At 45.8% G+C, this 27,532-nt stretch overlaps 1 protein-coding gene across 2 annotated transcripts; it reads left to right on the top strand.

Moving 5' to 3' along the window:
• Positions 1 to 722: 722 nt before the first annotated feature.
• Positions 723 to 27,153, top strand: LOC106571016 (translation initiation factor eIF-2B subunit delta). Of its 2 annotated transcripts, XM_014143638.2 has the most exons (14): positions 723 to 856; positions 1,836 to 1,873; positions 2,025 to 2,187; positions 2,421 to 2,639; positions 5,050 to 5,132; positions 7,140 to 7,166; positions 9,258 to 9,349; positions 11,869 to 11,983; positions 19,082 to 19,158; positions 23,172 to 23,274; positions 23,391 to 23,518; positions 24,582 to 24,759; positions 25,860 to 26,040; positions 26,355 to 27,153. In XM_014143638.2, exons 1-14 carry the CDS (start codon positions 835 to 837, stop codon positions 26,558 to 26,560), a joined length of 1,632 nt encoding a protein of 543 aa, XP_013999113.1. In that variant the 5' UTR covers positions 723 to 834; the 3' UTR covers positions 26,561 to 27,153. The 2 variants fall into 2 exon arrangements, with proteins under 2 accessions (XP_013999113.1, XP_013999116.1); XM_014143641.2 differs by lacking the exon at positions 7,140 to 7,166 and having other exon boundaries at positions 725 to 856.
• Positions 27,154 to 27,532: the final 379 nt, after the last annotated feature.

The raw sequence follows: 27,532 nt of genomic DNA, 5'->3' as shown, positions 1-27,532 counted from the left end.
GATCTGCAGAGAAGAATGGGAAAAGCTCCCCAAATACAGGTGTGCCAAGCTTGTAGCGTCATACCCAAGAGGACTCGAGGCTGTAATCTCTGCCAAAGGTGCATCAACAAAGTACTGAGTAAAGAGTCTGAATACTTATGTAAATCTCATATTTCAGTTGTGTAAAATTGCCTTGGCTGAGGGTAGGCTATCAACAGTGGTGTAGGCCTATTGGAGGATAAACGTAAGTAAACGTTGTTTACCCACCTTTTTCAGAAAAATGCGTTGAAAGTAGTGAGTGTTACTTTTATTTATTTAGAGACCGGAAATCTGAGTTTACCCAGCATTTTTTTTTTTACCACTACATCACTGGGTACCGGTAGACCTATTTAAAGTTCATGGTAATGCACATTGCAGGGCCGGAGCCAAAACTGGCCTTTTTTTCATTGGTGTTATACTAAAGACCACCTTTGTCCAAGAGAGATTTACTCACGGTAATTCTACACAAAACAATAGCCCTTACTTATTAAGTGTTTCTAAAATCCCCTATGGGATAAAATGAATGGTGGGAAAACGATTGGAACCATTTCTCTGTTTTACCGCTAGGTTTTAAGGGTATTATAACTCATACTGTGGTACTCTATTGCCGGCTGCATACAATGCATTTGGACGATAAGATGAACTTAATACCCCCATCTGCTGGCTTTTGGGGCTCCCCTCAACAAATACCTCATTTGTAGGCACTTCGGAGCCTCGTTTATCTACAATCGCAAGAGGGCACTGTGAGTTTTCTGCCAGCCCAGTTCTGACACGTTTCCATTGCCTTGTTAACTTCCTGCTGAAGTTACCGTAAACATGGCGGACTGTAGAGAAACAGGTGAGTCTGAAATGACAGCTGTCAACATACTTTAAATAAAAAAAACACTATAGTTACAGCTCTGACTACAATATCACGGAGTAAACTAACGTGGCAGCTCGTCTGCGGTGAATGTTGTTCAGGTACAGCAGAGTAACGTTAGCGATGGGTGATGGGCTGGTAGCTAACGTTAGCCTGCGAAGTGATGGGCTGGTAGCTAACGTTAGCCTGCTAGCTAATGTTAGCCTGCGAAGTGATGGGCTAGTAGCTAACGTTAGCCTGCTAGCTAATGTTAGCCTGCTAGCTAACGTTAGCCTGCGAAGTGATGGGCTGGTAACTAACGTTAGCCTGCGAAGTGATGGGCTGGTAGCTAACGTTAGCCTGCGAAGTGATGGGCTGGTAGCTAACGTTAGCCTGCGAAGTGATGGGCTGGTAGCTAACGTTAGCCTGCGAGGTGATGGGCTGGTAGCTAGCGTTAGCCTGCTAGCTAACGTTAGCCTGCGAAGTGATGGGCTGCTAGCTAACGTTATTCATAGTGTGGCTTCGCTGTTGCATCATTCATATTGGTTGTTACTTGAACCAACATAGCTAAATACGTTTTTACTCGTTGACTAGTTTTAGGCTGGGTTTCTGTACAGCACTTTTTGACATCAGCTGATCTAAGAAGTGCTTTATAAATACATCTGATTGATTGATTGATTGATTGATTTGTTTATGCACACTAACGTTAGATACCCGAGCCAGTTAACGTTAGTAGCTAGCTAACTAGCCTGGCTGGTGTATATTTAGCCATGTAACGTTAGTAGCTAGCTAACTAGCCTGGCTGGTGTATATTTAGCCATGTAACGTTAGTAGCTAGCTAACTAACCTGTCTGATGTCTATCTTTAGCCAGTTAAAGCTAGATAGTTAGCTACCTACCTGGCTAGTTAGCTAGCAAGACCGCACTGTCAGCTGGATGCAAATACAACTTCGTCGTTATCACGACACTGTGTGTTACAGATGGACCTGAGAAGAAAGATGAAATCGTACGCGCTAAAGTAAGTATCCTTCTAAACCAAAAGTTACTCAGTCTTTCCAAAATGACAACAAAAAATGAAAATGGACATTATTGTCCATACCATATGGTCCACTGTCCCAACGCGCTAACCAGCTTTTCTTCCTGTCATTAAAATCCACATCATTTTTTAGAATGAAGGGAAGGAGTTGACCAAAGAGGAGAAGCAACGGCTGAGGAAAGAGAAGAAACAACAGAAGAAACAGAAAGATGAGAAGGGCCCGTCAGAAAGAGCGAAGGAAAAGAAACCTGTCGCTGCATCACAACCTGTAGCAACACAACCCCCGACACAGAAAGGTGTTCTAGCCATGGTTCCATAATGTAACCTCCATGCTATAGCCTTCTCTTCTACTGTTGACATCATGTCTTAAATGTTCCGCTTGTGCTCTGATTGTATCATTTTATATCTTTAGAAAAACAAATACCAGTAGTTGTTTACTAGTGCTAGCTTTGTCATTGGTCCATTTACCTATGAATCCTATCCAGCATCCACTTCATTGGTCAATGCACCTGTCTGTCTCTGTCCCCAGCTCCCACAGTGTTACCTGCCTCTGCACCAATGCCTGTGCCTGCCTCAGGTGCTCCCTCCCACTCCTCTCCTGCGCCCTCCCCAGCAGACAAGCCAGCCAAAAGCAGAGCTGAGCAGAAGGCAGAGAGGAGAGCAAGGCAGGAAGCTGATAGAGCCTCTAAACAACAGAGCTGCTCGTCCAGCAGCAAGACCAAGGCCCCTCCAAGTGAACTAAACCCAGGTACAACACAACATCTGCTGGTGGATCTGTGGAGCACCTTGTTGACTTGTGATATGATATATCTTATTGTCCTAGAGGGTAAATTACTTGGACAATTAAAGAGTGCTGCTGCTTTCATAGACATGCATACAATCAACCTATAATAACCCTCCCATTACCCCCTCCCCTCATCACACACCCTCCCCTCATCACACACCCCTCCCCTCATCACACACCCCTCCCCTCATCACACACCCTCCCCTCATCACACCCCCTCCCCTCATCACACACCCCTCCCCTCATCACACACCCCTCCCCTCATCACACACCCCTCCCCTCATCACACACCCCTCCCCTCATCACACACCCCTCCCCTCATCATACCCCCCTCCCCTCATCACACACCCTCCCCTCATCACACACCCCTCCCCTCATCACACACCCCTCCCCTCATCACACACCCCCTCCCCTCATCACACACCCCTCCCCTCATCATACCCCCCTCCCCTCATCACACACCCCTCCCCTCATCACACACCCCTCCCCTCATCACACACCCCTCCCCTCATCACACACCCCTCCCCTCATCACACACCCCTCCCCTCATCATACCCCCTCCCCTCATCACACACCCCTCCCCTCATCACACACCCCTCCCCTCATCATACCCCCCTCCCCTCATCACACACCCCTCCCCTCATCATACCCCCCTCCCCTCATCACACACCCCTCCCCTCATCACACACCCCTCCCCTCATCATACCCCCTCCCCTCATCACACACCCTCCCCTCATCATAACCCCTCCCCTCATCACACACCCCTCCCCTCATCACACACACCCCTCCCCTCATCACACACCCCTCCCCTCATCACACACCCCTCCCCTCATCACACACCCCTCCCCTCATCACACACCCTCCCCTCATCACACACCCCTCCCCTCATCACACACCCCTCCCCTCATCACACACCCTCCCCTCATCACACACCCCTCCCCTCATCATACCCCCCTCCCCTCATCACACACCCCTCCCCTCATCACACACCCTCCCCTCCATCATACCCCCCCTCCCCTCATCACACCCCCCTCCCCTCCATCACACACCCCTCCCCTCCATCACACCCCCCTCCCCTCATCACACACCACTCCCCTCATCACACTCCCCTCTCCTCCATCACACCCCCCTCCCCTCCATCACACTCCCCTCCCCTCCATCACACCCCCTCCCCTCATCACACCCTCCCCCCAATCACCCCTCCTCATCTTAACCCCTCCATACTTCCCCATACACACAAAAGTGAATGAGTTGATGCCAGGACAGGTTGTGACTAGGGGACAGTTCCACATGATGAAGACCTACAGGACAGGTTGTGACTAGGGGACAGTTCCACATGATGAAGACCTACAGGACAGGTTGTGACTAGGGGACAGTTCCACATGATGAAGACCTACAGGACAGGCTGTGACTAGGGGACAGTTCCACATGATGAAGGTCTACAGGACAGGCTGTGACTAGGGGACAGTTCCACATGATGAAGGTCTACAGGACAGGCTGTGACTAGGGGACAGTTCCACATGATGAAGACCTACAGGACAGGCTGTGACTAGGGGACAGTTCCACATGATGAAGACCTACAGGACAGGCTGTGACTAGGGGACAGTTCCACATGATGAAGACCTACAGGACAGGTTGTGACTAGGGGACAGTTCCACATGATGAAGGCCTACAGGACAGGTTGTGACTAGGGGACAGTTCCACATGATGAAGGCCTACAGGACAGGCTGTGACTAGGGGACAGTTCCACGTGATGAAGACCTACAGGACAGGTTGTGACTAGGGGACAGTTCCACATGATGAAGGTCTACAGGACAGGTTGTGACTAGGGGACAGTTCCACATGATGAAGACCTACAGGACAGGTTGTGACTAGGGGACAGTTCCACATGATGAAGGCCTACAGGACAGGCTGTGACTAGGGGACAGTTCCACATGATGAAGGCCTACAGGACAGGTTGTGACTAGGGGACAGTTCCACATGATGAAGGCCTACAGGACAGGCTGTGACTAGGGGACAGTTCCACGTGATGAAGACCTACAGGACAGGTTGTGACTAGGGGACAGTTCCACATGATGAAGGCCTACAGGACAGGTTGTGACTAGGGGACAGTTCCACATGATGAAGGCCTACAGGACAGGTTGTGACTAGGGGACAGTTCCACATGATGAAGGCCTACAGGACAGGTTGTGACTAGGGGACAGTTCCACATGATGAAGGCCTACAGGACAGGCTCCAGTCCATTCGTCTCCCTAATCTTCCTCTGACTTCCTTTAAGGGTATCCCCTATTGAAAAACACATTGGACTTTTACAAGGTGATATATTGAAGTAGTAAGTCTCATGTATTCAAAGATTGCTTCCTGTCCTTGTTAGTGGTGAAGAGACTTCCGGAACATGTCCAAGTGGACGACCCTGCAGTGGTGAAAAAACTGGCCAAGAAGTTGGAAAGACAACAGGTTTGTGGCAATGTTATTGACATTATACAATATGCTGCTGTCTGTCCTCAAGGTATTGCTTGACTAACAGATGCTCCTATCCAAAATGACTTACAGGAGTAATTAAGGTTAAGTGCCTTGCTCACATTCAGATTTTTTTGTTGTTGTTGTTGCCCTAGTTGGGTCAGGGATTTGAATCAGCAACCTTTCGGGTTAGTGACCCAACGCTCTCAACCGCTAGGCTGTCTGCCACCCCTAACTTGCTAGTACCAACTGAAATTCGTCATCTCAGTACAGATTTACATTGTCAGTGTTTCCCCTGGATTCATTTCCAGCCAAGGCGTTACACCACCCCACATCAACATCCAGTGTGTTTTTATAACCAGCGTTTTATAAAGCTATATAATGGTATGGGGGAAACATTTGTATTAGTTATACATGAAAATATAAACTCAGCAAAAAAAAGAAACGTCCTCTTTTTCAGGACCATGTCTTTCAAAGACAATTGGTAAAAAATCTAAATAACTTTACAGATCTTCATTGTAAAGGGTTTAAACACTGTTTCCCTATGTTTGTTCAATGAACCATAAACAATTAATGAACATGCACCTGTGGAACGGTCGTTAAGACACTAACAGCTTACAGACGGTAGGCAATTAAGGTCACAGTTATGAAAACTTCGGACACTAAAGAGGCCTTTCTACTGACTCTGAAAAACACCAAAAGAAAGATGCCCAGGGTCCCTGCTCATTTGCATGAACGTGCCTTAGGCATGCTGCAAGGAGGCATGATGACTGCAGATGTGGCCAGGGCAATAAATTGCAATGTCCGTACTGTGAGACGCCTAAGACAGCGCTACAGGGAGACAGGATGGACAGCTGATCGTCCTCGCAGTGGCAGACCACGTGTAACAACACCTGCACAGGATCGGTACATCCGAACATCACACCTGCGGGACAAGTACAGGATGGCAACAACTGCCCGAGTTACACCAGGAACGCACAATCCCTCCATCAGTGCTCAGACTGTCTGCAATAGGCTGGGAGAGGCTGCACTGAGGGCTTGTAGGCCTGTTGTAAGGCAGGTCCTCACCAGACATCACCGGCAACAACGTTGCCTATGGGCCAAACCCACCGTCGCTGGACCAGACAGGACTGGCAAAAAGTGCTCTTCACTGACGAGTCGTGGTTTTGTTTCACCAGGGGTGATGGTCGGATTCGCCTTTATCATCGAAGGAATGAGCGTTACACCGAGGCCTGTACTCTGGAGCGGGATCGATTTGGAGGTGGAGGGTCCGTCATGGTCTGGGGCGGTGTGTCACAGCATCATCGGACTGAGCTTGTTGTCATTGCAGGCAATCTCAACGCTGTGCATTACAGGGAAGACATCCTCCTCCCTCATGTGGTACCCTTCCTGCAGGCTCATCCTGACATGACCCTCCAGCATGACAATGCCACCAGCCATACTGCTCGTTCTGTGCTTGATTTCCTGCAAGACAGGAATGTCAGTGTTCTGCCATGGCTAGCGAAGAGCCCGGATCTCAATCTCATTGAGCACGTCTGGGACCTGTTGGATCGGAGGGTGAGGGCTAGGGCCATTTCCCCCCAGAAATGTCTGAGAACTTGCAGGTGTCTTGGTGGAAAAGTGGGGTAACATCTCACAGCAATAACTGGCAAATCTGGTGCAGTCCATGAGGAGGAGATGCACTGCAGTACTTAATGCAGCTGGTGGCCACACCAGATACTGACTGTTACTTTTGATTTTGAACCCCCCTTTGCTCAGGGATATATTATTCCATTTATATTAGTCACATGTCTGTGGAACTTGTTCAGTTTGTCTGTTGTTGAATCTTGTTATGTTCATACAAATATTTACACATGTTAAGTTTGCTGAAAATAAACGCAATTGACAGTGAGAGAGGATGTTTCTTTTATTTGCTGATTTTATAAGGATATAACAAGCAGTAAGCTAAACTTCACAGCACTAACTACCTGTGCTTCTATTCTGTGCATCGCATTTTTTTTTCAGACGCGACCGCACGGCGCCACTATAAAGGTACTTGGTCTCAAGGTTCACTTTGTGTGAGGTTAAGGTTTGATTTTTACCGTCTGTTTTTACCGTTTTGTTTTGGTCAAGGCTGTTAAATGTCGTCAGCACCCGTCATCTTACCTACCTTCCTGAGATAATGACACTGGTGTGTCTGTCTTTATACTTGACAGTAGAAAGAGAAAGAGAGAGAGAGAAAAACATGTTGATACATGAATCCAGGGTGCTGTACAACACTGTTCCAGTAGGTAGTGCTGTACAGCACTGTTCCAGTAGGTGGTGCTGTACAGCACTGTTCCAGTAGGTGGTGCTGTACAACACTGTTCCAGTAGGTGGTGCTGTACAGCACTATTCCAGTAGGTGGCGCTGTACAACATTGTTCCAGTAGGTGGCGCTGTACAACATTGTTCCAGTAGGTGGCGCTGTACAACACTGTTCCAGTAGGTGGCGCTGTATGGCACTGTTCCAGTAGGTGGCGCTGTACGACACTGTAGATGTTCCAGTATTTTCTTGTTTTGTGATTAGCTCTGCTGCCTTACAGCACACAGTCTGCTTGCTGTGCAGGATTTGATATGTTGTACATTTTATTGTAGAGACGGTGCAATCGGAAAGGATTCACAACCTTTTACTTATTCCATATTTTGTTGTGTTACAATTAAAATTTATTTAATTTCAATCTACACAATGTCAATCTACACAAAATACTCTTGTCAAAGTGGAAAAAAAACTCTTAACATTTAAAAAAAAAAAAAAAAAAATGTGAATAATAAAACACTAATATATATTGATTAGATAAGTGTTCAACCCCCTGAGTCAATACATGTTAGAATCACCTTTGGCAGCAAGTACAGCTTTGAGAGCTTTGCACATCTGGCTGGAACAATATCATCAAAAGAAAATTCAAGCTCTGTAAAGTTGGCTGTTAATCATTGCTGCACAGCCATTTTCAAGTCTTGCAACAAAAAAAATTCAAGTTGATTTTAAGTCAAACTATAACGAGGCCACTCAGGAAGATTAAATGTCATCTTGGTAAGCAACTCCAGTGTAGATTTGTTCAGCTGAAAGGTGAATTTGTCTCCCAGTGTCTGTTGGAAAGCAGACTGAACTAGGATTTTGCCTGTGCTTAGCTCTATTCCGTTTCTTTTTATCACCCCCCAAAAAACTCCCCAGTCCTTGGCGATGACAAGCATACACATAACATGATGCAGCCACCACCATGCTTGAAAATATGGAGAGTGATACTAAGTGATGTGTTGGATTGGATTTCCCCCTAACATAATGCTTTTTATTCAGGATATACAGTTAAATTCTTTGCCACATGTTTTGCAGTTTTACTTTAGTGCCTTATTGCAAACCGGATACATGTTTTGGAATATTTGTATTCTGTAAAGGCTTCCTTCTTTTCACTCTGTCATTTAGGTTAGTATTATGGAGTAACTACAATGTTGTTGATCCATCTTCAGTTTTCTCCTATCACAACCATTAAACTCTGTAACTGTTTTAAAAGTCACCATTGGCCTCATGGTGAAATCCCTGAGGAGTTTCCTTCCTCTCTGGTAACTGAGTTAGGAAGGACGCCTTTGTCTTTGTAGTGACTGGGTGTACTGATACCACCATCTAAAGTGTAATTAATAACTTCCCCATGCTCAAAGGGATATTAGGTAGGCTGTCATTGTAAATACGAATTTGTTCTTAACTGACTTGCCTAGTTAAATAAAGGTTAAATAAATAAAAAAAATATATAAATACATATATTCTGTTGGTAAACCTCCCTGCACGATGGAGGGACCTTACAGTTATCTGTATGTGGGGTACGAAGATGAGGTAGTCATTACAAAAATCCTGTCAAACACTATTATTGCACACAGTGAGTCCATGCTATTTATTATGTGACAAAGGGGTTTGAAACTTATTGACTCAAGACATTTCAGCTTTTCATTTTTAATTCATTTGTAAACATTTAAAAAAAAAAAAACATTATTCCACTTTTGACATTATGGGGTATTGTGTGTAGGCCAGAGACGCAAACAAAATGTGGAACAAGTCAAGGGATGTGAATATTTTCTGTATGATATATTTGTGTGTGTGTGTGTGTTTCAGATCCCCCTACGATCTGACTATGGCTACAAAGTCAGCCTGTTCTCTCACCTGCACCAGTACAGCCGCAAAGCCCCGCTCACCCAGCAACTCAGGTAACTACCTACCTGCCCCTACCCAGAGCACCCCTCACCCAGCAACTCAGGTAACTACCTACCTGCCCCTACCCAGAGCCCCCCTCACCCAGCAACTCAGGTAACTACCTACCTTCCCCTAACCAGAGCCCCCCTCACCCAGCAACTCAGGTAACTACCTACCTGCCCCTACCCAGAGCTCCCCTCACCCAGCAACTCAGGTAACTACCTACCTGCCCCTACCCAGAGCCCCCCTCACACAGCAACTCAGGTAACTACCTACCTTCCCCTACCCAGAGCTCCCCTCACCCAGCAACTCAGGTAACTACCTACCTGCCCCTACCCAGAGCCCCCCTCACCCAGCAACTCAGGTAACTACCTACCTTCCCCTACCCAGAGCTCCCCTCACCCAGCAACTCAGGTAACTACCTACCTTCCCCTACCCAGAGCTCCCCTCACCCAGCAACTCAGGTAACTACCTACCTGCCCCTACCCAGAGCCCCGCTCACCAAGCAACTCAGGTAACTACCTACCTTCCCCTACCCAGAGCCCCGCTCACCCAGCAACTCAGGTAACTACCTACCTGCCCCTACCCAGAGCCCCGCTCACCCAGCAACTCGGGTAACTACCTACCTTCCCCTACCCAGAGCCCCCCTCACCCAGCAACTCAGGTAACTACCTACCTGCCCCTACCCAGAGCCCCCCTCACCCAGCAACTCAGGTAACTACCTACCTGCCCCTACCCAGAGCACCCCTCACCCAGCAACTCAGGTAACTACCTACCTGGCCCTACCCAGAGCCCCCCTCACCCAGCAACTCAGGTAACCACCTACCTGCCCCTACCCAGAGCCCCCCTCACTCAGGTAACTACCTACCTGCCCCTACCCAGAGCACCCCTCACCCAGCAACTCAGGTAACTACCTACCTGCCCCTACCCAGAGCCCCGCTCACCCAGCAGCTCAGGTAACTACCTACCTGGCCCTACCCAGAGCCCCCCTCACCCAGCAACTCGGGTAACCACCTACCTGCCCCTACCCAGAGCACCCCTCACCCAGCAACTCAGGTAACTACCTACCTGCCCCTACCCAGAGCCCGCTCACCCAGCAACTCAGGTAACTACCTACCTGCCCCTACCCAGAGCCCCCCTCACCCAGCAACTCAGGTAACTACCTACCTGCCCCTACCCAGAGCCCCGCTCACCCAGCAACTCAGGTAACTACCTACCTGCCCCTACCCAGAGCCCCCCTCACCCAGCAACTCAGGTAACTACCTACCTGGCCCTACCCAGAGCACCCCTCACCCAGCAACTCAGGTAACTACCTACCTGCCCCTACCCAGAGCCCCCCTCACCCAGCAACTCAGGTAACTACCTACCTGCCCCCTTCTAGCTTCTAGTTGGCACGTTGGGGTTTTTGTCTCAACCATCTGAAGTTGAAGCTGAGCCAATCAAGAGGACTTGGGCGAGGAGAACAAATCTCTAGCACTCCTCTCCGGCTCACCCCCCTGTAGTCATAGTACTGATTTCCTACAGCTGGATGGCAGCTCTCCGCTCCGGCTCACCCCCCTGTAGTCATAGTACTGATTTCCTACAGCTGGATGGCAGCTCTCCGCTCCGGCTCACCCCCCTGTAGTCATAGTACTGATTTCCTACAGCTGGATGGCAGCTCTCCGCTCCGGCTCACCCCCTGTAGTCATAGTACTGATTTCCTACAGCTGGATGGCAGCTCTCCGCTCCGGCTCGCCCCCCTGTAGTCATAGTACTGATTTCCTACAGCTGGATGGCAGCTCTCCGCTCCGGCTCTCCCCCCTGTAGTCATAGTACTGATTTCCTACAGCTGGATGGCAGCTCTCCGCTCCGGCTCTCCCCCCTGTAGTCATAGTACTGATTTCCTACAGCTGGATGGCAGCTCTCCGCTCCGGCTCTCCCCCCTGTAGTCATAGTACTGATTTCCACATAAAGACGCCTATTAATTAGAATAATCATTACCTCTAAATTGAATTTAGAAAATGTGAAAGTGTCATTGAGACCACCTCCAAGTCATTTATGAACAAACACCAGACTGCTGTGTTGGCTACAGCTAAACGCTAAATGCTCCAACTTCCTGAGGGGAAAGTTGACTGCCCCCCCCCTCCAGACCTCCCTATTCCCCAAAGCTCGGCCTACATCAGCACCACCTCGTCAGAATACCTTAGGGAGAACTCTGGGGTGTATTCAATCCGCAAATATGTTGCAAAACGTTTCTTAAACGGAAGCAAACTGAGCATAATGTGGAGGCCTGCTCTTAGACTTACCTGAATTTGTCAAATAGAAGTTTGTTTTAGTTGCAAAACGTTCCTGTTTGGATGATTTACTGATGATAGTTGCTTCTAACACTACATACATACATACATACATACATACATACATACATACATACATACATACATACATACATACATACATACATACATACATACATACATACATACATACATACATACATACATACACTGATAGCTTGTACCTTTTTGATGGTATCTGTAATTGTTCTGTCCGTCAGTATTCCCTCGACAGTGATCCACCCTTCCATTGTGCGGTTGGGTCTGCAGTACTCCCAGGGTATCGTGGTGGGATCCAACGCTCGCTCTGTAGCCCTGCTCCACGCCTTCAAACAGGTACAGTACTACTGACCCCAGGCCTGCTCTTTGTTCTAATCCGCCTCGACTCTATATCTGAAGTAGCCAAACGGGTACAGTACTACTGACCCCAGGCCTGCTCTTTGTTCTAATCCGCCTCGACTGTATATCTGAAGTAGCCAAACGGGTACAGTACTACTGACCCCAGGCCTGCTCTTAGTTCTAATCCGCCTCGACTGTATATCTGAAGTAGCCAAACGGGTACAGTACTACTGACCTCAGGCCTGCTCTTAGTTCTAATCCGCCTCGACTGTATATCTGAAGTAGCCAAACGGGTACAGTACTACTGACCCCAGGCCTGCTCTTAGTTCTAATCCGCCTCGACTGTATATCTGAAGTAGCCAAACGGGTACAGTACTACTGACCTCAGGCCTGCTCTTAGTTCTAATCCGCCTCGACTGTATATCTGAAGTAGCCAAACGGGTACAGTACTACTGACCCCAGGCCTGCTCTTAGTTCTAATCCGCCTCGACTGTATATCTGAAGTAGCCAAACGGGTACAGTACTACTGACCTCAGGCCTGCTCTTAGTTCTAATCCGCCTCGACTGTATATCTGAAGTAGCCAAACGGGTACAGTACTACTGACCCCAGGCCTGCTCTTAGTTCTAATCCGCCTCGACTGTATATCTGAAGTAGCCAAACGGGTACAGTACTACTGACCCCAGGCCTGCTCTTAGTTCTAATCCGCCTCGACTGTATATCTGAAGTAGCCAAACGGGTACAGTACTACTGACCCCAGGCCTGCTCTTAGTTCTAATCCGCCTCGACTGTATATCTGAAGTAGCCAAACGGGTACAGTACTACTGACCCCAGGCCTGCTCTTAGTTCTAATCCGCCTCGACTGTATATCTGAAGTAGCCAAACGGGTACAGTACTACTGACCTCAGGCCTGCTCTTAGTTCTAATCCGCCTCGACTGTATATCTGAAGTAACTTCCTCCCTTCGTTCTTTTCTTCCTTATAAGCTGGTTACTGACATTTTAAATGGTCTTACAAGTCAATTCACTGTTTTACCACTTTGGTCGTGATCCCTGTAACTTCCTCTCTGTCCCGTCCATACAGGTGATTAGGGACTATACTACTGTAACTTCCTCTCTGTCCCGTCCATACAGGTGATTAGGGACTATACTACTGTAACTTCCTCTCTGTCCCGTCCATACAGGTGATTAGGGACTATACTACTGTAACTTCCTCTCTGTCCCGTCCATACAGGTGATTAGGGACTATACTACTGTAACTTCCTCTCTCTGTCCCGTCCATACAGGTGATTAGGGACTATACTACTGTAACTTCCTCTCTCTGTCCCGTCCATACAGGTGATTAGGGACTATACTACTGTAACTTCCTCTCTGTCCCGTCCATACAGGTGATTAGGGACTATACTACTGTAACTTCCTCTCTGTCCCGTCCATACAGGTGATTAGGGACTATACTACTGTAACTTCCTCTCTCTGTCCCGTCCATACAGGTGATTAGGGACTATACTACTGTAACTTCCTCTCTGTCCCGTCCATACAGGTGATTAGGGACTATACTACTGTAACTTTCTCTCTCTGTCCCGTCCATACAGGTGATTAGGGACTATACTACTGTAACTTCCTCTCTCTGTCCCGTCCATACAGGTGATTAGGGACTATACTACTGTAACTTCCTCTCTGTCCCGTCCATACAGGTGATTAGGGACTATACTACTGTAACTTCCTCTCTCTGTCCCGTCCATACAGGTGATTAGGGACTATACTACTGTAACTTCCTCTCTCTGTCCCGTCCATACAGGTGATTAGGGACTATACTACTGTAACTTCCTCTCTCTGTCCCGTCCATACAGGTGATTAGGGACTATACTACTGTAACTTCCTCTCTCTGTCCCGTCCATACAGGTGATTAGGGACTATACTACTGTAACTTCCTCTCTGTCCCGTCCATACAGGTGATTAGGGACTATACTACTGTAACTTCCTCTCTGTCCCGTCCATACAGGTGATTAGGGACTATACTACTGTAACTTCCTCTCTCTGTCCCGTCCATACAGGTGATTAGGGACTATACTACTGTAACTTCCTCTCTCTGTCCCGTCCATACAGGTGATTAGGGACTATACTACTGTAACTTCCTCTCTGTCCCGTCCATACAGGTGATTAGGGACTATACTACTGTAACTTCCTCTCTGTCCCGTCCATACAGGTGATTAGGGACTATACTACTGTAACTTCCTCTCTGTCCCGTCCATACAGGTGATTAGGGACTATACTACTGTAACTTCCTCTCTCTGTCCCGTCCATACAGGTGATTAGGGACTATACTACTGTAACTTCCTCTCTGTCCCGTCCATACAGGTGATTAGGGACTATACTACTGTAACTTCCTCTCTGTCCCGTCCATACAGGTGATTAGGGACTATACTACTGTAACTTCTCTCTCTGTCCCGTCCATACAGGTGATTAGGGACTATACTACTGTAACTTCCTCTCTCTGTCCCGTCCATACAGGTGATTAGGGACTATACTACTGTAACTTCCTCTCTGTCCCGTCCATACAGGTGATTAGGGACTATACTACTGTAACTTCCTCTCTGTCCCGTCCATACAGGTGATTAGGGACTATACTACTGTAACTTCCTCTCTCTGTCCCGTCCATACAGGTGATTAGGGACTATACTACTGTAACTTCCTCTCTCTGTCCCGTCCATACAGGTGATTAGGGACTATACTACTGTAACTTCCTCTCTGTCCCGTCCATACAGGTGATTAGGGACTATACTACTGTAACTTCCTCTCTGTCCCGTCCATACAGGTGATTAGGGACTATACTACTGTAACTTCCTCTCTCTGTCCCGTCCATACAGGTGATTAGGGACTATACTACTGTAACTTCCTCTCTCTGTCCCGTCCATACAGGTGATTAGGGACTATACTACTGTAACTTCCTCTCTGTCCCGTCCATACAGGTGATTAGGGACTATACTACTGTAACTTCCTCTCTCTGTCCCGTCCATACAGGTGATTAGGGACTATACTACTGTAACTTCCTCTCTGTCCCGTCCATACAGGTGATTAGGGACTATACTACTGTAACTTCCTCTCTCTGTCCCGTCCATACAGGTGATTAGGGACTATACTACTGTAACTTCCTCTCTCTGTCCCGTCCATACAGGTGATTAGGGACTATACTACTGTAACTTCCTCTCTCTGTCCCGTCCATACAGGTGATTAGGGACTATACTACTGTAACTTCCTCTCTCTGTCCCGTCCATACAGGTGATTAGGGACTATACTACTGTAACTTCCTCTCTCTGTCCCGTCCATACAGGTGATTAGGGACTATACTACTGTAACTTCCTCTCTGTCCCGTCCATACAGGTGATTAGGGACTATACTACTGTAACTTCCTCTCTGTCCCGTCCATACAGGTGATTAGGGACTATACTACTGTAACTTCCTCTCTGTCCCGTCCATACAGGTGATTAGGGACTATACTACTGTAACTTCCTCTCTGTCCCGTCCATACAGGTGATTAGGGACTATACTACTGTAACTTCCTCTCTGTCCCGTCCATACAGGTGATTAGGGACTATACTACTGTAACTTCCTCTCTGTCCCGTCCATACAGGTGATTAGGGACTATACTACTGTAACTTCCTCTCTCTGTCCCGTCCATACAGGTGATTAGGGACTATACTACTGTAACTTCCTCTCTCTGTCCCGTCCATACAGGTGATTAGGGACTATACTACTGTAACTTCCTCTCTGTCCCGTCCATACAGGTGATTAGGGACTATACTACTGTAACTTCCTCTCTCTGTCCCGTCCATACAGGTGATTAGGGACTATACTACTGTAACTTCCTCTCTCTGTCCCGTCCATACAGGTGATTAGGGACTATACTACTGTAACTTCCTCTCTGTCCCGTCCATACAGGTGATTAGGGACTATACTACTGTAACTTCCTCTCTGTCCCGTCCATACAGGTGATTAGGGACTATACTACTGTAACTTCCTCTCTCTGTCCCGTCCATACAGGTGATTAGGGACTATACTACTGTAACTTCCTCTCTCTGTCCCGTCCATACAGGTGATTAGGGACTATACTACTGTAACTTCCTCTCTCTGTCCCGTCCATACAGGTGATTAGGGACTATACTACTGTAACTTCCTCTCTGTCTTGTCCATACAGGTGATTAGGGACTATACTACTGTAACTTCCTCTCTCTGTCCCGTCCATACAGGTGATTAGGGACTATACTACTGTAACTTCCTCTCTCTGTCCCGTCCATACAGGTGATTAGGGACTATACTACTGTAACTTCCTCTCTCTGTCCCGTCCATACAGGTGATTAGGGACTATACTACTGTAACTTCCTCTCTGTCCCGTCCATACAGGTGATTAGGGACTATACTACTGTAACTTCCTCTCTCTGTCCCGTCCATACAGGTGATTAGGGACTATACTACTGTAACTTCCTCTCTCTGTCCCGTCCATACAGGTGATTAGGGACTATACTACTGTAACTTCCTCTCTGTCCCGTCCATACAGGTGATTAGGGACTATACTACTGTAACTTCCTCTCTGTCCCGTCCATACAGGTGATTAGGGACTATACTACTGTAACTTCCTCTCTCTGTCCCGTCCATACAGGTGATTAGGGACTATACTACTGTAACTTCCTCTCTGTCCCGTCCATACAGGTGATTAGGGACTATACTACTGTAACTTCCTCTCTGTCCCGTCCATACAGGTGATTAGGGACTATACTACTGTAACTTCCTCTCTCTGTCCCGTCCATACAGGTGATTAGGGACTATACTACTGTAACTTCCTCTCTGTCCCGTCCATACAGGTGATTAGGGACTATACTACTGTAACTTCCTCTCTCTGTCCCGTCCATACAGGTGATTAGGGACTATACTACTGTAACTTCCTCTCTCTGTCCCGTCCATACAGGTGATTAGGGACTATACTACTGTAACTTCCTCTCTCTGTCCCGTCCATACAGGTGATTAGGGACTATACTACTGTAACTTCCTCTCTCTGTCCCGTCCATACAGGTGATTAGGGACTATACTACTGTAACTTCCTCTCTCTGTCCCGTCCATACAGGTGATTAGGGACTATACTACTGTAACTTCCTCTCTGTCCCGTCCATACAGGTGATTAGGGACTATACTACTGTAACTTCCTCTCTGTCCCGTCCATACAGGTGATTAGGGACTATACTACTGTAACTTCCTCTCTCTGTCCCGTCCATACAGGTGATTAGGGACTATACTACTGTAACTTCCTCTCTCTGTCCCGTCCATACAGGTGATTAGGGACTATACTACTGTAACTTCCTCTCTGTCCCGTCCATACAGGTGATTAGGGACTATACTACTGTAACTTCCTCTCTGTCCCGTCCATACAGGTGATTAGGGACTATACTACTGTAACTTCCTCTCTGTCCCGTCCATACAGGTGATTAGGGACTATACTACTGTAACTTCCTCTCTGTCCCGTCCATACAGGTGATTAGGGACTATACTACTGTAACTTCCTCTCTGTCCCGTCCATACAGGTGATTAGGGACTATACTACTGTAACTTCCTCTCTCTGTCCCGTCCATACAGGTGATTAGGGACTATACTACTGTAACTTCCTCTCTCTGTCCCGTCCATACAGGTGATTAGGGACTATACTACTGTAACTTCCTCTCTCTGTCCCGTCCATACAGGTGATTAGGGACTATACTACTGTAACTTCCTCTCTCTGTCCCCTCCATACAGGTGATTAGGGACTATACTACTGTAACTTCCTCTCTGTCCCGTCCATACAGGTGATTAGGGACTATACTACTGTAACTTCCTCTCTGTCCCGTCCATACAGGTGATTAGGGACTATACTACTGTAACTTCCTCTCTGTCCCGTCCATACAGGTGATTAGGGACTATACTACTGTAACTTCCTCTCTGTCCCGTCCATACAGGTGATTAGGGACTATACTACTGTAACTTCCTCTCTGTCCCGTCCATACAGGTGATTAGGGACTATACTACTGTAACTTCCTCTCTCTGTCCCGTCCATACAGGTGATTAGGGACTATACTACTGTAACTTCCTCTCTGTCCCGTCCATACAGGTGATTAGGGACTATACTACTGTAACTTCCTCTCTCTGTCCCGTCCATATAGGTGATTAGGGACTATACTACTGTAACTTCCTCTCTCTGTCCCGTCCATACAGGTGATTAGGGACTATACTACTGTAACTTCCTCTCTCTGTCCCGTCCATACAGGTGATTAGGGACTATACTACTGTAACTTCCTCTCTGTCCCGTCCATACAGGTGATTAGGGACTATACTACTGTAACTTCCTCTCTGTCCCGTCCATACAGGTGATTAGGGACTATACTACTGTAACTTCCTCTCTCTGTCCCGTCCATACAGGTGATTAGGGACTATACTACTGTAACTTCCTCTCTGTCCCGTCCATACAGGTGATTAGGGACTATACTACTGTAACTTCCTCTCTGTCCCGTCCATACAGGTGATTAGGGACTATACTACTGTAACTTCCTCTCTCTGTCCCGTCCATACAGGTGATTAGGGACTATACTACTGTAACTTCCTCTCTCTGTCCCGTCCATACAGGTGATTAGGGACTATACTACTGTAACTTCCTCTCTGTCCCGTCCATACAGGTGATTAGGGACTATACTACTGTAACTTCCTCTCTGTCCCGTCCATACAGGTGATTAGGGACTATACTACTGTAACTTCCTCTCTGTCCCGTCCATACAGGTGATTAGGGACTATACTACTGTAACTTCCTCTCTCTGTCCCGTCCATACAGGTGATTAGGGACTATACTACTGTAACTTCCTCTCTGTCCCGTCCATACAGGTGATTAGGGACTATACTACTGTAACTTCCTCTCTCTGTCCCGTCCATACAGGTGATTAGGGACTATACTACTGTAACTTCCTCTCTGTCCCGTCCATACAGGTGATTAGGGACTATACTACTGTAACTTCCTCTCTGTCCCGTCCATATAGGTGATTAGGGACTATACTACTGTAACTTCCTCTCTGTCCCGTCCATACAGGTGATTAGGGACTATACTACTCCTCCTAATGAAGAGCTGGCCAGAGACCTGGTCAACAAGCTCAAGCCCTATATCAGGTACAGAATCTACGGTCCTTTTCTCAAATCATCATCTCCAGGGCTCCACATTAACCTTCTCTTGTCCAGGACAAGTTTAAAAAATATATATATATGATGTACATTGTACATGCGGCATTTAGCGCAAGTGGTTAGAGCGTTGGACTAGTAACCGAAAGGTTGCAAGATCGAATCCCTGAGCTGACAAGGTAAAAATCTGTTGTTCTGCCCCTAAACAAGGCAGTTAACCCACTGTTCCTAAGCCGTCATTGTAAATAAGAATTTGTTCTTAACTGACTTGCCTAGTTAAATAAAGGTTAAATAAATGTAAAAAAAATAATATAATGCACATAAATAAATAAGACTATAGGTTAAAGTAAAGGTGATATGCATATTGTCTATAGCCTCATGTCCAACCGATGAGGGAATAGCCAGAAAATGTATCAAACTTGAATGAGACTTTTAATTAGATAAATATTGGCTAAACGCTAGTCATGTTTGACAAATATAATGAAGGATAATTAACATTAATGTCTTAACATTATGTCGACGTACTTGAGGCACGGTTTGTTCAGATCAAATACACAAGACCGGAGAATGCACATCACCCACCTTGAATCTGAGCAGAGGCGGTCAGCATTTTCAAACTATTTAACCATAAACTTAATTGTTTAAAACATGGATGTTTTATGTCATTTTATGAAGCATGGCTTGCCTTGTTTCAAAGTAGCCTAGCCAAAATACAACCACAGAAGTGTTGAAGGATTTTTTTTATAAACACTTAATATCCCATTGAAACCAGCATTTCTCTAAATGTTCTTTTGCTTTTCAAATCAACATTTATTTTATTGTCCAGCAGCCAAAGGCACAATCCCAGTCATATTAGTAAACCATGCTAGTCTATTGATAATCCCAGTCATATTAGTAAACCATGCTAGTCTATTGATAATCCCAGTCATATTAGTAAACCATGCTAGTCTATTGATAATCCCAGTCATATTAGTAAACCGTGCTAGTCTATTGATAATCCCAGTCATATTAGTAAACCGTGCTAGTCTATTGATAATCCCAGTCATATTAGTAAACCGTGCTAGTCTATTGATAATCCCAGTCATATTATTAAACCATTTCGGGCGACAGGTAGCCTAGTGGTTAGAGTGTTGGACTAGTAACCGAAAGGTTGCAAGATCGAATCCCCGAGCTGACAAGGTACAAATCTGTCATTCTGCCCCTGAACAAGGCAGTTAACCCACTGTTCCTAGGTCATCATTGAAAATAAGAATTTGTTCTTAACTGACTTGCCTAGTTAAATAAAGGTAAAATAATTTAAAAAAATCAAAAATGATAATCCTGGTCTTATTAGTAAACCGTGCTAGTCTATTGATAATCCCAGTGTCGTGTCTTTGGGGTACCATTAAACTGAAGACATGTTTATCAATTAACTCCCTGTAATTATTATCACGCGATCAAACTGATTCATCGTTTAATTGTAATTAACTAGGAGATCGGGGCACCAAGGAAAATATTCAGATTACAAAGTTATAATTTTCCTAATATAACTTTCCTATATTATAACATTATATATTATATTCTATTATAGTATAGGCCGATTATCTTCTGGTTTAAATGGTGTATTTTACCTCGCGTCCAGTCTCATTCCAAACGTCGTAAATTGTTGTATCTGCACGAACCCAGTCTTTACTAAGAGTCATCCATACATCAATTGTCTTAAAATCATTTATTTACTAAACTAATTAATTCACAGAAAGTATACAAACAGTAATTATCATCACAAAGAATTGGTAGAGTAATGTGCCCTAGTGGGCTAAAACAGGCATGGCTGGTCTGTTAGACAATGGGTCATAAAGGGCAGCTGAGAAGACCCTACAGAGTTCATTAATATTAACAATTGACAATTGAACGCTCACTCATTCGAGAACAATTGCAATCAATATATATTTACGCTCAGTGTGTCGTCGGGATCCTTGTTGGAGCGTCGTTCTGATGGAGAGTTCTTTCTTTCTCTCCCTCTCTCTCTCTCTCTCTCTCTCTCTCTCTCTCTCTCTCTCTCTCTCTCTCTCTCTCTCTCTCTCTCTCTCTCTCTCTCTCTCTCTCTCTCTCGGTTAGATGGATCTTTCAAAGCGACATTCATTAATGTCGTCATAGAATGGATGTTTCGTTGGTCTTCGCGTTCAATGATATAATTTACTTAGCTGCAGACTAATAATTAATATCAAAGACTTGTTCTTATTCTGTCGGTATCGATAGTCTAAAAGTTAACCACGTGGTATAGTTCACTTTCAGTAGAGTACTTGGATGGTCAACCTATTGGCCAACTCGCAATGGAGTGGAGGCCGGGTCTGAAGAAAGTAGATCAGGCTATGGTTTTATAGTGAACATGTCACATGACACCTGGTCCTGTCTGTGTCCCTGGGGCGTGCCGATGACTGAGTTAAGCTTGGTACAGAAATATAATTCTATCACATTAACATCAGTACATAGCATCTCAATGTATTACAAATAGCTTTATCCTTATTAATACATTCTATACAACCATGTGGATGCAAGTCTCAAGGCTGAGGCTATTATATAAACCGTTTTATGGTAATATGGCTATATTGTCTCTTCTGAGTATCACAAAATTGTACCAAGCGGACCAGTTCGTAGCTGGATTCTTCACCAATCTTCCATACCTTCTCCAGAACACAAATGTCATTCGGTTCCCCAATTCTTTGAGTTGGAAGAATTTCCTGTGTCTCTCTATGGGACCCCTCTGTGTCTCAACTGGGCCATGTGGTTGTAAGATTCTCCTCTGGAATTTTACAACCCTTTCACACAGGGCCTGGGTGGGGGGAGGTAGGTTGGGGGATGGTGCAAGGGGGAGGGGGTCAACTGTCCTCCCTGTACTCAAAGAGGCCAACGTCATGACACCAGTCATATTAGTAAACCGTGCTAGTCTATTGATAATCCCAGTCATATTAGTAAACCGTGCTAGTCTATTGATAATCCCAGTCATATTAGTAAACCGTGCTAGTCTATTGATAATCCCAGTCATATTAGTAAACCGTGCTAGTCTATTGATAATCCCAGTCATATTAGTAAACCGTGCTAGTCTATTGATAATCCCAGTCATATTAGTAAACCATGCTAGTCTATTGATAATCCCAGTCATATTTGTAAACCGTGCTAGTCTATTGATAATCCCAGTCATATTAGTAAACCGTGCTAGTCTATTGATGCATCTTTAGATCTCACCTCTTAATTTCAAACAGATATTTTAATCTATGTCACATGAAACTGCTTGCATGTTTGAGAACGGTGTTTTCCCTGTAATTGCATTTTGGAACATTTGTGCGTAGCTTACAGCCATGTTAACCTTTTTATAATATGAGGTAATAAAACTTGATCAACATTTTAAGATAAATGTTCTGATCTGTTGCATCAGCCTCATTTGCTTTTAAAAAAAAATGTTTTAATGTACAGTGGTTGTATGAATTGTGGATCTGTCGTCCCAGAATTGTTCCAGTCTGTTTTGAACCATAGACGTATTTTTCTATTGTCCCCGGGACAACGGGATGCCCTTAATTTCGATCCCTGGAGGGAATTTATTTTATAAAAACATAAAAAGTATTTGGTTGTAATTGTAATATTGCAATATTTTATAGGCTACCAAGGGGGGCCAATCATCCTCCAGGAGAGCCTTAAAGGGGCAGTGTTTGTATTTTGAAACAGGCTTGACTATGCAGAGAAGCCATAAGACAGAGTGTAGCCTACATTTCTGTCTGATTCTGTGGTAAAAAGATAGTCGAGCATTTTGTTTTTGTAAAGTGGTTCCTTGCGTCATACAATGATGGAAAACTGGTGTTACAGACCGTTGTTTTGGGGGGGGGGGACAAATTACTTGAGCTTTTGTCATACTTGTCCTGTGGACAAATGGCTACAAAAGTTAACGTCAAACCCTGATTTAATATGAAGCTGATTGAAGAAATCATGCCAAACATTTTGTGTATTTTACTTTGTTTTTGTTTTTGCAGTTTTCTCAATCAATGTCGCCCCTTGTCGGCGAGTATGGGCAACGCAATCAAGTACATCAAGAAAGAAATCTCCAATATTCCTAGTCAGTTCAAAGAAGAGGAGGTGAGTTTCAGAATACAGTTTCAATTCTGTGTGTTAAAAGGTCAGTTTCAGTTTCTGGTCACATTTTAACTCATGTCCATTTTTATGGCAACAACCATTTTCTCTCTCTTTTCTAGGCGAAGACCAAACTGCAGACGTGTATAGACCGTTACATAGATGAAAACGTAGTTCTGGCAGCCAAGGCGATCTCTAAATGCGCCATAGAGAAGATCAGTGACGGAGACGTCATTCTAGTTTATGGATGGTGAGATCTAACGTCTGTCAGTAGCCTTCCATTTTATCTGACAGAACATGGAAGTGGATAGGTTGCCACACTACCACCCAGCCACTCTGCATGAAGCACAGAGAAGCTCTCCCTGTAACCATCCCTTTTGCTTGAATTGATTCCTATCTTCTCAGATCTACAAGAGGGGTGTAAGGGGTCAATTTGGAACTAAGAAGTAACTGAGAAAGACGTGTTCCAGTCAAGAGGCCTGAGTCTCTTGGGGTAATGGCTAAGGTTGGACTGAGTCAGTCGGTCTCTTGGGGTAATGGCTAAGGTTGGACTGAGTCAGTCGGTCTCTTGGGGTAATGGCTAAGGTTGGACTGAGTCAGTCGGTCTCTTGGGGTAATGGCTAAGGTTGGACTGAGTCAGTCGGTCTCTTGGGGTAATGGCTAAGGTTGGACTGAGTCAGTCGGTCTCTTGGGGTCAGTCGGTCTCTTGGGGTAATGGCTAAGGTTGGACTGACAGTCACAGGGACGCGGGTTCAGGTCCTGGTCGGAATACCCCCCCCCCCCCCAAATTCACTACAACATGTAATTGTCCTGTCTCTCTCCTCGTTAAACCTATCCAATCCTCTCAGCTTTACAGTAGTGCCTAGAGTGTGGGGGTCTGTTTACAATCCAGTAGTGATCATGTCCCTTCTCCTCCGCTGTAGCTGATCTGAGATCAGGCTAGGTGTCAGTAAGGAAGGCATCCGTTATTGAGATCTCATGTCCCTTCTCCCCCGCTGTAGCTGATCTGAGACCAGGCTAGGTGTCAATAAGGAAGGCATCAGTTATTGAGATCTCATGTCCCTTCTCCCCCTCTGTAGCTGATCTGAGACCAGGCTAGGTGTCAATAAGGAAGGCATCAGTTATTGAGATCTCATGTCCCTTCTCCCCCTCTGTAGCTGATCTGAGACCAGGCTAGGTGTCAATAAGGAAGGCATCAGTTATTGAGATCTCATGTCCCTTCTCCCCCTCTGTAGCTGATCTGAGACCAGGCTAGGTGTCAATAAGGAAGGCATCAGTTATTGAGATCTCATGTCCCTTCTCCCCCTCTGTAGCTCGTCCCTGGTGAACCACATCCTTTGCGAGGCATATGATAAGAGCAGGAAGTTCCGTGTGATCGTTGTGGACAGCCGGCCTCGTCTGGAGGGAAGGGAGGCTCTGAGACGCCTCGTACAGAGAGGCATCAGCTGCACCTACGTCCTCATCTCTGCCCTCTCATACATACTACCTGAGGTAACCTAGTGCTCATCTCTCATACATACTACCTGAGGTAACCTAGTGCTCATCTCTTCCCTCTCATACATACTACCTGAGGTAACCTAGTCCTCATCTTTCATACATACTACCTGAGGTAACCTAGTCCTCATCTCTCATACATACTTCCTGAGGTAACCTAGTCCTCATCTCTCATACATACTACCTGAGGTAACCTAGTCCTCATCTCTCATACATACTACCTGAGGTAACCTAGTCCTCATCTCTCATACATACTACCTGAGGTAACCTAGTCCTCATCTCTCATACATACTACCTGAGGTAACCTAGTCCTCATCTCTCATACATACTACCTGAGGTAACCTAGTCCTCATCTCTCATACATACTACCTGAGGTAACCTAGTCCTCATCTCTCATACATACTACCTGAGGTAACCTAGTCCTCATCTCTCATACATACTACCTGAGGTAACCTAGTCCTCATCTCTCATACATACTACCTGAGGTAACCTAGTCCTCATCTCTCATACATACTACCTGAGGTAACCTAGTCCTCATCTCTCATACATACTACCTGAGGTAACCTAGTCCTCATCTCTCATACATACTACCTGAGGTAACCTAGTCCTCATCTCTCATACATACTACCTGAGGTAACCTAGTCCTCATCTCTCATACATACTACCTGAGGTAACCTAGTCCTCATCTCTCATACATACTACCTGAGGTAACCTAGTGCTCATCTCTCATACATACTACCTGAGGTAACCTAGTGCTCATCTCTCATACATACTACCTGAGGTAACCTAGTGCTCATCTCTGCCCTCTCATACATACGACCTGAGGTAATTCCAAAACAGATGACCGCGCCTTGGGGGACTGGAGGTGTCATTGCACTGTGGAATTTAGAATGTAGGCTTTTGGATGTTTTAGACATGAGTTGATTTAATCGCAAATGTTGTTGACCTCTTGTAGAAAATCCAAACAGTGATTTATATTTTTCCTCCAATGCTTCTCAGTTTAACCCTCTTTCTTCCCTGTCCTTTTTTTTGTTGTTGTAACAAATCTCCAATATATTTAATGTCTATGTGTAATCATTAAACTCCCCCTCTCCCAGGTATCTAAGGTGTTCCTGGGTGCCCATGCTCTGCTGGCTAATGGCTACGTGATGTCTCGTGTGGGCACATCTCAGATAGCTTTGGTAGCCAGGACCTTCAACGTGCCAGTTCTGGTCTGCTGTGAGACATACAAGTTCTGCGAGAGAGTGCAAACTGACTCCTTCGTCTCAAACGAGCTTGGTAATGTGGGAGTTATTTGGCCTCGTTGACTTTATTACGACATGTAAAGAGCTAGCGTATGGGGTTATCTTTCTGGAGATAATGAAGTAATCTACTTTATGTAAAGCAAGTCATTTCCATTCTGCTTCTAGTCAACACCGATAAGGATGTGCAAATGTGATTTTAACTTCGATAGACAAACTTATCCACATTTTAAATTCTATTCTACTTCTAAACTGACTAGAATTGAAACAGCATTGACACAAACTGTAGTAAGCATTAGCAGTAAGACTTTCACTAAACCTCGCCTTCGACCAATCACTTTCTTTCCTCAGATGACCCCGATGACCTGATGGTGACCCGGAAGGGGAAGACCCAGCTGGAGAACTGGCATGATGTCAGCTCCCTGGGGTTGTTGAATCTGGTCTACGACGTAACGCCACCAGATTTTGTTGACCTGGTCATCACAGACCTGGGCATGATCCCCTGTACCTCTGTTCCTGTTGTACTCCGGGTCAAAAACTTGGAAAGAGGGGAGTAGGGGATGACGTGGGAGGTCTGATACAGACAGATGTCGCAGACTTGTTCTGACTGTGTTCTAGAAGAAGTGCTTGTCTGGCAAGTTATAGGCTGTCTCAAATGGCATCCTATTCCCTATATAGTGCACTACATTAGAACAGGGCCCTATGGCACCCTATTCCCTATATAGTGCACTACATTAGAACAGGGCCCTATGGCACCCTATTCCCTATATAGTACACTACTTTTGACCAGGGCCGTAAGGCTCCAGGGCCCATAGGTCTCTGGTCATCTGGTCAAAAATAGTGCATTACAAAATGCCAACCCTATATAAAGCACTATGTTCCAATGTCCAGTCTAGCATCCGGCTTACAATGCATAGATTCTACCTGATAAATTGCTTCATTCTTAGTAGCATGCCAGTGTGGATGTTGGAACGGGGCTTTAGACACAGTCTCTCCCTGCCTCAGTCTTTCTACATGCTAGGCTACACCCACTGTGATGTCTGGCCCAAGTCAGATGACAGAAGTGCCAAACAGCGAGTTTGCTCTGCGCATACATTCACACCTGTGCTTTTGGCATTAAATAAATGTACATCTGAAATGGCTTTTTAAACAGAGTTCCTGTGTGTTTTTTGGTAAGGCCTGAAGCTGGTAAGGGGATCAGAGTGTGGGGAAGTGGGCCTGAAGCTGGTAAGGGGCCAGAGTGTGGGGAAGTGGGCCAGAGTGTGGGGAAGTGGGCCTGAAGCTGGTAAGGGGCCAGAGTGTGGGGAAGTGGGCCTGAAGCTGGTAAGGGGCCAGAGTGTGGGGAAGTGGGCCTGAAGCTGGTAAGGGGCCAGAGTGTGGGGAAGTGGACCTGAAGCTGGTAAGGGGCCAGAGTGTGGGGAAGTGGGAACAGCACTTTACATGTTGCATTTATATTTTTGTTCAGTGTATGTTGTCAGTATCATAATAAATATATATATATATCAGTATATCATGTCTATACTAAATAA

Source organism: Salmo salar, chromosome ssa15 (assembly GCF_905237065.1).
Source record: "Salmo salar chromosome ssa15, Ssal_v3.1, whole genome shotgun sequence".
In the NCBI taxonomy this organism is placed as follows: domain Eukaryota; kingdom Metazoa; phylum Chordata; class Actinopteri; order Salmoniformes; family Salmonidae; genus Salmo; species Salmo salar.
This window is presented reverse-complemented; position numbering and strand designations above follow the sequence as displayed.